Raw genomic sequence first — 13,443 nt, forward strand, 5'->3', positions numbered from 1 at the left:
ATTCGCCAGCCCAATGGTTTCCCTTCATGGCAGAATAAATAGTCAAGAATATTTAAGTATTTTTTCTGATCAAATTTACCCTATGGTTGCGGAACTGTTTCCGGAGGCAAATGCTATCTTTCAAGATGATAAGGCATCAAATCACACAGCTAAAGTTGTTACTGAATGGCACGAGGAACATTCTAGTGAAGTTGAACTTATCTGGCCAGATCTCAATATTATTGAACATTTATGGTGCATTTTAGAAAAACAAACAAGGAGCCAATATCCTCCACTATCATCACTACAAGAATTGGAGACTGTTTTAGCTGAAGAATGGACAAAAATTCCTTTGGAAATAATTCAAACTTTGTACAAGTCCATACCTCGTAGAATTCAAGCTGTAATTATTGCCAAAAAATTCAAGCTGTAATTATTGTCCTACCCCATATTAAAATAACTTTGTTTGAAATTTTAAGGTGTTTCCATTATTTTGTCCAACCCCTGTACATATGCTCATGATGTGTGTGAGATGAGACATCCGCAACATCATTATCATGATTTAATGTCATGAAATCTGTCCTTTCTGCTATAGGCTAAATTTGGCACTATTTTACATATATTTTACAGAGAACTGGAAATAATCAATATGTTGATTCTGATATCATAGTGTAAGAGGGTGTGGTGACATTTGCTCCAAAGCTTTTATCTAGGGAAAAGTCTTTTAGATTGTTGCTGTTGGATGTTGTTTGTATCATCAGATTTGCACATCCTCCATAAACAAAACCCACATTAAGTTCTTTCAGCAGAGTGTTAAGAATTACATCTCATTCAACAGCAGCGAAAACTCAGATAGCTGCACCTAACAGCCAAAACACACTCCCTATGACTGCCGTGCTTCACAATCCCCGATAAAAAACTTTCATGGCAACCCCATTGCTTTCACACAACCAAGATAGTATCATAAAGGCTGGGCTTCCTCTACAGCACTAGGAAATAATTGAATCCTGAACAGATGTTATAGCTTTAACAAAGTATGAATAGTAAATAGTTCATTTGAATACTGTTCACAGGACCCACACAAAAAACATTCCCTAGATCACAGCAACAAAAGCATTAGCTACCTCACAAACACTTACCTATGATGTAGATGCTCTTTCACTCACCAATACTATAGTCTTTGATCCATTGTCTTATATACTTTCTTTTTCAAAGTCTCATAAAACAGCCTCTGCACCTATATAATCTTTCTGACATTATACCACCACCTACACATGATTCCAAGCGTACAATACATTTGTTTCTCCTCCTTCCATTTTAATACTGTCTCATCCTAATCTTCTTTACCTAGAAATGTATCCCTCTAGAATTCTTAATCACCAATACAGAACAGACATGGGCAAACTTTTTTAAGAAATGGTTCACATGAAACATCATGTGGGCCACACTACTAAAAAAATATTCAAGGTAATTTTCTGTTAGACATGTCATGCAGTAAGTCCTGCAGACCAAAATTTGCCAATGACTGATATAGAGGATCATGTAAAGTGAAAAGATGATACAGGTTGGATATAAATTGTCCTTTGAGTTGCTTGGAAAATGTGACCACAAGGTAAGGTGGATGGGAGTAAGTCATTGAGGTCAAATAGTAAAACATTGGGTCTCACTATTGAAATAATACAGGATAAAATAATGTGGGAAAATTCTGTAGTGTAAATCAGTGGTTCCCAAACATTTTTACGCTACCACTCCCTTGACACCCAGGCCACATTCCTAGCACCCCAACCCCAACTAACCATCACAAACACAGACCTCTTTCTGAAGCAAATTCAAAACAACTGTATTTCACAAATAAAACTTAACCTAATGAACCCATTATCTTGTTGTTTTTACACGAATCACTATCCCATTATCACCCCCACTCTTCTTCAACGCACCCTTGGAATTTTCCACCATCCCTAGGGGATCAATACTGCCCACTTTGGGAACCACTGGTATAAATTAATGCAACCAACACCAGCTACTGAAGGAGCGCAAAGTTTAGAGAGCTACTACCTTTGTTGGGCATAAAGAGCCTCTCCCTCAGAGTGAAAGGCAGATTGTATGATGCCTGTGTGTGAAATATGGGCTGACTACAGGGGACATGCAAAGGCTTGAAAGAAATGCTAGCTGGGCTACATCAGTGTGCATGTACAACAGAGTGTAAATGATTTAAGAGGAAAATATATATATATACACACACACATCAAAATTGCTGATGCGGCCGATGACAGTACTGCCTGATTGGCACTCATGCCAGTGAAACGTTAAAAGCACATTCGAACGTGGGGTGTAACCAGCCTACTTATGAGTACCCCTCATTCATTGGACAATGAACTTTGCTTGTGAAGACCTATTGAGGCAAGTGTGAACAAATTAAAATCGCTGACGTGGCCTATGACAGTACTATCTGATTGGCTCCCATACCGGTGACACATGAAAAGCACCATCCAAGCGTGATCGTTGCCAGCATCGCCTTACCGGCACATGTGCCAGTGGCACGTGGAAAACAACATTTGAGCGAGGTCGTTGCCAGTGCCGCCAGACTGGCTCCCATGTAAGGTAGCACGTAAAAACACCTTTTGAGTGTGGTCATTGCCAGAACCGCTTGACTGGCCCTTGTGCCGGTGGCACATAAAGAGAGAGAGAGAGAGAGAGAGAGAGAGAGAGAGAGAGAGAGAGAGAGAGAGAGAGAGAGAGAGAGATACACTACATTTTTAAATGTATTAAATAATGGTCTTCCTGATAATCATATATATATGTGTGTGTATATATATATCAAGTAAAACAAAACGATTAGCCTTTTTGATACCAATTTACATGAGACTGCCCCTGGGTCAATGACACAAGCTAAAACTTCCATCATAACTTTGTGTTTATTTTTTAAACACTAGCTTAATAATGACAAAGATATTTTACTAAATTCTTCACTATTTTCAAAATTTATTGAAACAAAGGCAATGTATTTCAATAGAAATATGGTAACAAAAGGGGTAAATTTGGGATATGCTTGTCTTTGCAGTTTAAATCTACATTAAAGCAATGTGAGAGAACAAAAATTAACAAAATGACAAGACGTCAACAAAAAATATCAGGGTAGTTATAAGATACAATATGAGTTTTGTTGCTGGCTAGGTTTATCTTTCTATCTCTCCATCTATTTGACTAAATGCCTACCTATCTTTGCCTACCCATCTGTCAAGACAGTTAAACTTAAGCGAGCAACAGAGACATATTGTCTGTCAGGCTATTCTGTTATGTATTTGATATCCTGTCATGTAGTTAATATTGGTTCTCACCACATTTAACTGTAAAGATATATCCACAGTACACACACAATAAACTCAAGCATCACTTAATGGTTTTATTTCACACATCGGTATGTATACTTAAGCATAAGAAAGGACTCTTAACAGAGAAAGACATACACAGGAATATTACATACATGTAAACATTATATACAAACACATTTAATCATACACACACACAACAGAACACATATTCACACAGCGCACTAGCTGAAACTAGAAAAAAAAAATGAGTGTGTGTGTGTATGTATATATACACATACATTCATGTACATTTACAAGAATGGTGGTGATAGTGACTTTGAACTTTTGGCCTGCTAGCCATCTTTGGATACTTCAAAGTTACTGTCACAACTAATTTTGTAAATGTATAAATATGTACTCCCCAAAAAGTATCGAGTAATCAATCTTTCAGTTTAATGTTAGCATTTATAATAACTTGATATAAATATATATATATAAATATATATATATATATATATATATATATATATATATATATATATAATATATATGTGAACTTCACACCTACCTCTTTTTTAATTAGAAACTTCCAGAGAAGAGATTCAATATAGTAATTTGTTCCACCAACAATTACTGGAAGCTTTTGATTGGATAACAAATTTTCAATCTGAAAGCTCGGTCAAGGAACATACACATCATCATTTTCATCAGCATTCCCATCATCATAAAAATAAGATTCTGTTTGATATTAGAGAGACATGAAATTCAATAGATGAACATGGGAGCACCATGATAATTATTATTAGTAGTATTAGTATCATTATTAGTAATAGTATTGGTATTACTAGTAGTAGTAGTAGTAGTAGTAGTAGTATGAAATTGAAACCCTGGATTATCTGAATCAGCTGAGCATTGAAAATTTGCTTTTAGCTACATCTCTTTATGTCCTGATTTGGAATCCCAAATTGGCATTTCATTCTACCAGGGTTGAAATAGGATAGGATAAAACATGAAACTTCATAGGATGGGCAGTGGTTCCTCGTGGAAATTACTATTATTATCAAGAAAGGTCGTGAGCTGGTGGAATCAGCACACTGGACAAAATGTTTAGTGGTATTTTACCCATCACTATGTATTGAGCTCAAAATCTGCCAAGGTCGACTTTGCTGTTCATCCTTTTGGGAGGGGTGAGGTGGGGGTATAATGAAAAAGTATCAGTTGAGCACTGGGGTCAATATAATCAAGTGGCCCCCTCCCCTAAAATTTCAGTCCTTGTGTCTATAACCGAAAGGAGAAGGCAAGCCGGCAGAATCGTTAGTACACCAGGCAAAATGCTTAGTGGCATTTCATCCAACTTTACATTCTGAGTTCGATTTTTACCTTTCATCCTTTCAGGGTCAATAAAATAAGTACCAGTTGGATACTGGGAGGGGGTCAATGTAATTGACTATTGTCTTCCTACAAAATTTCAGGCTTTGTGCCTATAGTGGAAAGGATTATTATTATTATTATTAAAATGAGGTCAGTGAATTGGTAGACTATATAAAGAAAAAGTAAGAAAAACAGAGATCAGTTCAGTTTTTTCATTGGTCTTACAGTTGAATCACTACAAGAACTAGGGAAGAAATTTCAGGTGTGGAAGCAAAGTCTGGAATCAAAAATCCTGAGAGTTAATTTAATTGCAACCAAAGTCCTAGTCAGTAAGAAAACAAGACAAATTACTAATCCCTTCAGGGAGATGGCCCTGCTTGATATGTAGAAATTCCATATGATGTACCCAGTGCAAGCTATGAACATATAAAAGGTGCAGCAGTATCACAGGAAGGTTAACAGAAAAAGGAATGTTGGCATGTGGCAGATGTACAGATACAATAAACACTAAGAATGCAGAGAAAAAAAAAAGACTTCCTCAAATGCTCTGAGGTGGGGGAGGGCACTTAGAAGTAGCAGATAACTTCTGTTACCTTGGTGATCAAGTTAGCAGCGGAGGAGGAAGTTCTGAAAACTTAGTTGTTAGAATAAGAATGGGCTGGGTAAAGTTTAGAGAGCTACTACCTTTGTTGGGCATAAAGAGCCTCTCCCTCAGAGTGAAAGGCAGATTGTATGATGCCTGTTTATGAAATATGGGCTGACTACAGGGGACATGCAAAGGCTTGAAAGAAATGCTAGCTGGGTTACATCAGTGTGCATGTACAACAGAGTGTAAATGATTTAAGAGGAAAATTAGGCATAAGAGGCATCGGATATAGTGAGCAAGAGAGAAGACTATGCTGGTATAGTCATGTGATGTGTATGGATGAGGATGGCTGCATAAAAAAGGTGGTGAGCCCTAATTGTGAAAGGAGCCTGTGGAAGAGATAGACCCAGGAAGACAAGGGGTAAAGTGACGAGAAATGATCTTCAGATATTGAGCCTCTGACAAGGGACTGAGACTTCTCATGATTTGTTGTGCTTGAGAAGACACATCATGCTAAGTAAAATTGTGGCCAACAATACATTTGGACATGTCCTTTATGGCCAGGACCCCCCCCCCCCCCACCTCATAAACACACATACTCTGTCCTGTCAAAACTCCCCTACAACCTGTCTTTCCAACATTCCCATCATCAGCTGCTAGACCCTCCCCTCCACTCTCCCTCATGTGCCCCACCTACTGCAGGCTTTCTTACTTTCCCTCACATACCTACCATATCCCCTTCCCAACCACTCTAATTTCTCTCACCATCACTTGCTACAGTCATGTCTTCCCCATTTCTAAACATCTACCCACACCCTCTTATGGAACATCTACCTCTTCCCTGTGGGTAGGCTCCAATACATCTCCAACACCATCTATTTCTCGCTCTGATTGTCTCTCGATCTTTCTATCTCTACCCTTCCTTATCCCACTGGGATATCCAAGTATCTCCTCTATAGCAAGACAGCTATCTCTGTCCCTATGTAATACTATAATCTTTTGCCTGGCACACAGCCACTTCCCTCAGTTTCAGTCCCTCTCTCAACAGAGAGGTCTTTGCTTTGCAAGCTACTTGGTGACCCTTAGGGTGTAGTACCATGAAAAAACCACCTGTGGTGGTGCCAGCAGCTGTACTACAGTGGGCTTGAATTAATTAACAATAATACACTCCCTACATAATTAGTGGCCTGGTACCATTTCAGAAATAATAACAATAATAATAATAATTGTCGTTATCATCATCATCATCATCCTCATCATCATAAAGGACAGAGAATGTCAGAAGTGGCAGAGTACCAGACAAAATATCCAGTGGTCATTTAGTTATATACCCCAATTCATATTCTGACAAGACTAATTTCACCTTTCATCCCTCCAGGATCAATAAATAATGTCTCTGAATGATGAAATAATAACAAAATATACGTCTTTCTAATATTGGCCACAAGGCCAACAATCTTAAGGGGACAGAACAATTCAATTACAGAGACACTAGTACTTTATTTCATCAATCTTGAAGAGATGAAAGACAAAGCTAACTTCAGCAATATTTGAACTCAGAATATAAAGAGCCAAAAGAAATTTTGTCTGCGATGCCAATGATTCTGCCCGCTTGCCATCTTAACTCTTTGGCATTCAGATTACTGTCAAATGTAATGCTTACTCATTTGCATTGTTTTGAATTAATTCTAGCTTTAAGATTTCAATGGTGTGATTGCTTATTTTTACAACGACACTGTAGAATAGGTTTGAGATGCTGAATTTGACCAGTTTGTACATAAATGAAGGGTTAATAATAATAATATCTGGAAATAGAGATAACCTGAAAATAGGGGCTGAAAACAAGCAATCCTTCTAATAAGCTGCTTTTGGAATAAAAAAAAAAACAGAGACAAATTACATAACCACATACCCCAGGACTTAAATATATTAAAACAAAAACAAAACACCATATCACCAGGGTACACAGTTGCATTCAATAAATGCAGTGGAAGCACACAATAAAAATGATTTCTGAGTAATAATTGATTCTAAAATTTGATTAATGGCTTAATGAGAGGAGAAAGAGCAGTATTAAAAACCTATAGAGTTCTTCTATGAGTAGCAAAGATAAAGTAGCAAGAATCACAAATTATGGTTCGTGGCAGAATGAAACAGATCTTCTCTGAATGATTACAAAACAGAAGCTGCTAGAAACAACTAAAGGTTAAGAGGTGGTATTAAAGAAGCTGACAGTCTTCTTCAGTTTCTCCCTATGCAAATCCATTTAGATATTTTGAATTGAATTGAAATTCAATTTGTCTAAAACTTTGCAATACTGTCAAACTGTTAACCAATGTGTTTGTCAAGTAAACTTCTTAATCACACAGAACCATACCACAAGACCACAAATTTTGAGGATATGGTCACTGAAACTGCCCTCAATATCTAAATATTTCAAGGCATTTTATCTCATGTGCTAGCCTGTCCGATGCTCACCTCCCAGTAAAATAGCAATTTCTAACACAGGCATAAGGGCACAGAAGGTGTTTAATTGATTAAATCAACCCTGACTGGTACAAATCTGACAACTCTGGAAAGATGAAAATTGAAGTCAACTGATTTCAGCAGGATTTGAACTTATAATGTGAAGGGATGTAACTAAATACTACAAGACATTTAATCCACTACCAATCCTGTCCATAACCTACCCCACATGGAAAATTAAAAGCTAATCACACAGAATATTTGCAGGACTATACAACCCACGTTGACTTGTGAAAAAAAAAAAAAAAACTGATATTGAATATCATCATCATCATTACCATCACTATAATATCCACTTTGTAGATTAGCAGAGGAACCACCTATTTTTATCATATGTACTGACATGGAAAAGTGATTACATGAGCCTGCAACAACAGTAATAACGATGTGGATGATGACAACACCACTATGTTCAAATCTCTTCAACCTTATCAATATTACCAAACGCACTAACTAGTGTGACTGACAAGAATGAACTTCCCACAGAGAAAGAATTACATAGACTACTGTTGCTTGTCTACCGGAAGTAAATAGATAAGGTGACCTCATTAGTATAGAGGGTAAGAGATCAGTAGAGCATGGTGCCTAGAGTTCAAAATAGTTGGTTGATGTTTTAGGAAGCAATTACCTTTGATGAGGAGGAAAGAGTTTCTCTCTCTTAGAACTGCCCCTCACCTTACTTTTTCTCTTTTGAATTTATTCCTTAGTCTAATAATAAGAAAACAACGGTCCATAGTCTTACTAAGATTTGAGTGGATGCTAAGAATAACAGCAAGAAACTTGTATGACTAATGTTCAGTTCAAATTGTATATTTGTGATGATAGGGAAAATGTCATGTAAATAATTTCTAGTGGGGACAATGGAGCTGTTAAAGGCTGATGCTTAGCTTTAGTATTATAATGGAGGTGAGCAGACAAGAAAGAGAATAAGTTATAAACAGTTCGGGAACTTACAGACAGTACTGGGTACAAATTCAACAGAGCATGATAATCAAAATACTTTACAGAACTATTTTTTTAAATAACAGACGAGTATGTGAGATAGACAACTCCAACTCCACTGTACTAGGCATGTTACATAAATGGATAAGCAGCACAGAGTCAATAAATGTTTTTACTGATGCTGGTCGTTGTTCTTTAGCCACCCCCCACCCCACCTCCACACACACATACCCTGGTCAACCTAGACTGTGTAGATCTTATGGTCAAAGACCTTCCAACTATGAGACTAATTCATCATTTTTGTTCTTTAACCATTTAGCTTTCAGATTTCTTTGTCAAATGTATTGCTTACCAACGTCGCCTTCCTGGCACTTGTGCCAGTGGCACGTGAAAAGACATTCGAGCGAGTTCGTTGCCAGTACCGCTGGACTGGCTCCTGTGCAGGTGGCACGTAAAATACACCATTTCGAGAGTGGCCGTTGCCAGTACCGCCTGACTGGCCTTCATGCCGGTGGTACGTAAAAGCACCCACAACACTCTCTGTGTGGTTGGCATTAGGAAGGGCATCCAGCTGTAGAAACTCTGCCAAATCAGATTGGAGCCTGGTGTAGCCATCTGGTTCACCAATCCTCAGTCAAATCGTCCAACCCATGCTAGCATGGAAAGCGGATGTTAAACGATGATGATGATTGCTTATTTATTCACATTGTTTTGAATCAATCACGCATTATCTTGTAGGTTGGAGATTTCAATGGTGTGTCTGTATATTTTTAAAATGACATTGTAAGTAGATGTGAGAGGTTGGATCTGGTCAGTTTTAACAGAAAACGGGTAAAATATTTGGGCTAGATATGGACAGTTTAAATGCTAACGGGTTAGATATGCTGAACCTTGTTCTACATTATCCAATATGTTCTTTTCAAGATGTTAGGGTTTAGTTTGAAGATAGTTTGGCTCTTATTTCAAGCAGTTCCAGTAAGCACAGGGAGTCCTTTTTTGCTGATTCATATTTATCGACAGTAAAAAGGACTTCCATCATAGGAAAAGGTGGGAAAAAGTGCTAACATGAACTCACAGATGATATGACAAAGGAATAAGAGTAACAATGTGTTGTAATGCAGACCAGTGAAACCCTTGCACAACATGAAACATTAGATGATAAAACAAACTGATGGATGATGTGGATGACAACAATTATGATGACAGCATAGGTAGAATAGTTTAAGCAAATTTGAATATCTGTATACATGTTGTCATTAAGTGTTTTCATGGCTGTCACTCAAACGTTTCTCTATAGACATCCAGTTAATGATGATGATGATGCTGACAACAATGATAATGATGAAGCAGCAGCAACAGTTATGGTGGTGGTAGTGGAAGACAACAACGGTGACAAAAGCAACTCTATTTTCAACCAGGCTAATTAAGACACTAAGAGCAACATACTGAAATAAAGATATGGATCTATGATCTGAAAATCAATAAATATTCCACTATATTAAGATAAACCACATCTACCATTCTATGTCTACTTACTTTACTATGACTGGTGGAAGCTTTTCAAGGATTTACATTCTTGAATTAATTGCATTATAGAGAATTCCAACTAAGGACATAAAAGACAAAGCCTACACATCGAAAAACATAAAAATCAGTTTATGTAGTCTACAAGAACAAGTTATTGTGGTTTAACCTAGGGTTAGAAATGGCTAAGTGGAGGCGCAATGGCCCAGTGGTTAGGGCAGCGGACTCTCGGTTATAGGATCGCGGTTTCGATTCCCAGACCGGGCGTTGTGAGTGTTTATAGAGCGAAAACACCTAAAGCTCCACGAGGCTCTGGCAGGGGATGGTGGCGAACCCTGCTGTACTCTTTCACCACAACTTTCTCTCACTCTTACTTCCTGTTTCTGTTGTGCCTGTAATTCAAAGGGTCAGCCTTGTCACACTGTGTCACACTGAACATCCCCGAGAACTACGTTAAGGGTACACGTGTCTGTGGAGTACTCAGCCACTTGCACGTTAATTTCACGAGTAGGCTGTTCCGTTGATTGGATCAACTGGAACCCTCGACGTCGTAAGCGACGGAGTACCAACAACAACAGAAATGGCCAAACAAACTTATTGGTTAAAGGCATTTAAACTACAGGGTGTCCACAAAGTCTGACTACATGGAGTAAATAAAATCATAACATAAACAATTAAATATAAGAAATAATAATTTCTTAAAGTATGTGTTAATCCCCATGTACCCAGACTTTGTGGACACCCTGTAGAACCATTGCATCATTTCTTTACTTTTCCCAGGTAGATTCTATCAAGGACCACATTATCCAATGTGTCCTTCATTCTTGTAGAGTGTGATCTGATATTTGACTGTTATTTCTAATAGGTTCAGTGGCACTGTGTTCTTAAATGTACAAGCTGTTATTTAAATTAATAGGTCATGATTTGAGGGAGATTCAGCTGCTCTTTCTAGCTGGTCAAGAAACCATCTAGAGATCCTCTGTTCGCTAAGTTGCTGTTGATATGTTCAAATTTAGTCCTAGAGAAAAGAATGAGGTGCCATTTCAGTGAATCCCTACATGACTATCTGGAGCTTCAGTTGTGCCCTTATTACAATAATAAAGGGACAAACAACCATCACAACTACTAATCATATTAATTCTAGTGATTTCCAGTACTAATTCAAACAATCCACTATTATTTATTCATTTATTTATTTATTTTTGGGTGCCATTTTGAAACTAGAGTTCTGTTTCTGCACGAGAAAATTTCTTTCTTGAGCTTAGTATTCACTATTTTTTTAGTTAACCACATGGTTTTGGGTTCACTCACAAGCCCCAGATTGGTTAATATCTCGTCAGTGAATTTGGTTGATGGACAGTGCACAAAGCTCGCCATGTGTATGTGGTGGGTTGCTGACACATGTGCATGTATTTGTGTGTGCATCATGACAACCTGCACATGCTACATAAAAAAACATAAGCTAAAAGTAATGAAATTTACCTCCCAACAAATCCTCTTGCACTTTCAAAAATGAGGAGTAAGAAATCCTTTAATTAAAAAACAGGTAAAAGGTTAGTGACAGGAAAGGCATCTCATTGTAGAACAATGCCTCAATCATATCTATGCATCTAACCCATGTTAACATGGGAAAACACACGGAAAATGCACATTCTTTAGAATAGCTTGAATTTACAACATTGTTTTTTAACTACAGACTACCAATGTTCTTAAGCACTGGCCCAAAATCCAAAACCCCATTGAAAAATACCCCTAAAATTCTAACCTCAGTCACTTGGAAAAATAGGATCTAAATCTTATGATGATGATGATGATGATGGCAATCATTGTGGTATTAGTGAAAGTAGTAATCATAGTGGTAATGACGACTATTTTGATGTCTATATTGATGATGTTGGAAGTAATTGTGTGTGTGTGTGTGTGTGTGTGTAATGTAGCAATTTAGCAGACTTAGGACATCTTGATAAAGCTTGACTTTGTTTTTCATCATTTTGGCATCAATAAAATAAGTCCAGTTGAGCACTGGGATCAATATAATTGACTAGCTCCTTCCTCCACAATTCCAGGCCTTCTGCTATAGTAGAAATTATATATACAAGGGGGTGCTGAAAAGTTCCTGGCTTTGGGTAAAAGAAAATACAGGAGGAGGATCAGTTAATTATGATTTTATCCTATAAGAAGAAGATTCATGAAGCCAAGAAAAATTACAGTCGTGGCAAATACCAGCGTCACACAAATAGCACCAATGCCTGTGGCAACTAAAAGCACCCATTACACTTTCAGAGTGGTTAGTGTTAGGAAGGGCATCCAGCTGCAGAAAACCATGCCAAATCAGACTGGAGCCTAGCACAGCCTTCCAGCATGCCAACCCAGTCAAACTGTCTGACCCATGCCAGCATGGACAACAGACGTTAAATGATGATGATGATGACGATGATATTCCCCTCTCAGATTCACACACTTATTGCAGCAGTCCTTCAGTTTTTCTGCAAAAGAACTTGGAAGGTTGGGCCTCCAACCAGGCCTTCCATGATACCCTTAAAACCACATACATATATAAATATGTATGTACCTGACTGGCCCTCATGCCGGTGGCATGTAAAAGCACCCACTACACTCTCGGAGTGGTTGGCGTTAGGAAGGGCATCCAGCTGTAGAAACTGCCAAATCAAATTGGAGCCTGGTGTCACCTCCTAGTCCACCAGTCCTCAGTCAAATCGTCCAACCCATGCTAGCATGGAAAGCAGATGTTAAACGACGATGATGTATATATGGTTCAAAATTGTACAAAAAACAAGACAGAGACAGGTAAAGGAACAACAAACAAAGAGTATTAGTTTGATACTCAGTAAAAAGAGAGGAGTATTTGACATTTTGAGTCTATGCTCTTCTGCAGAATGGAATGAGGACAGAAAATAGTCAGAGAGAGAAAAAATATGTCTGGATTTATAGTGGCACATATATAACGTGTCAAAAGGCGTTATTGAAGAAAAGCTTGTTGCATCAGAATTTTCATTAAGTTTGGATGTTATAACAACAACGGAAAATTGTCTGAAAGTCTGTAGGGAAATGTTTCTGTGAAACAAGTTGCTGTATACAATTTCTCTAAGTTGTGACATATTTCTAAATAGATCAAGTTATTTTTCAGCCATACTATTTATATTTCCTACCACCTTGTTCAATTTCAGTTCGCGACACAACGCT

At 37.8% G+C, this 13,443-nt stretch overlaps 1 protein-coding gene across 2 annotated transcripts in view; it reads right to left on the bottom strand.

Moving 5' to 3' along the window:
• Positions 1-13,443, bottom strand: part of LOC128248703 (tRNA dimethylallyltransferase-like) — a 285,316-nt gene that overhangs the window by 247,251 nt on the left and 24,622 nt on the right. For both annotated transcript variants that reach the window (XM_089357231.1, XM_089357232.1), the window contains exon 3: positions 3,859-3,957. In XM_089357231.1, coding sequence (XP_089213357.1) covers positions 3,859-3,957 — 99 coding nt within the window. The remainder of the gene's footprint in view (positions 1-3,858; positions 3,958-13,443) is intronic.

The sequence above is a fragment of the Octopus bimaculoides genome, chromosome 9 (genome assembly GCF_046866305.1).
Source record: "Octopus bimaculoides isolate indiv1 chromosome 9, ASM4686630v1, whole genome shotgun sequence".
NCBI classification, from domain to species: domain Eukaryota; kingdom Metazoa; phylum Mollusca; class Cephalopoda; order Octopoda; family Octopodidae; genus Octopus; species Octopus bimaculoides.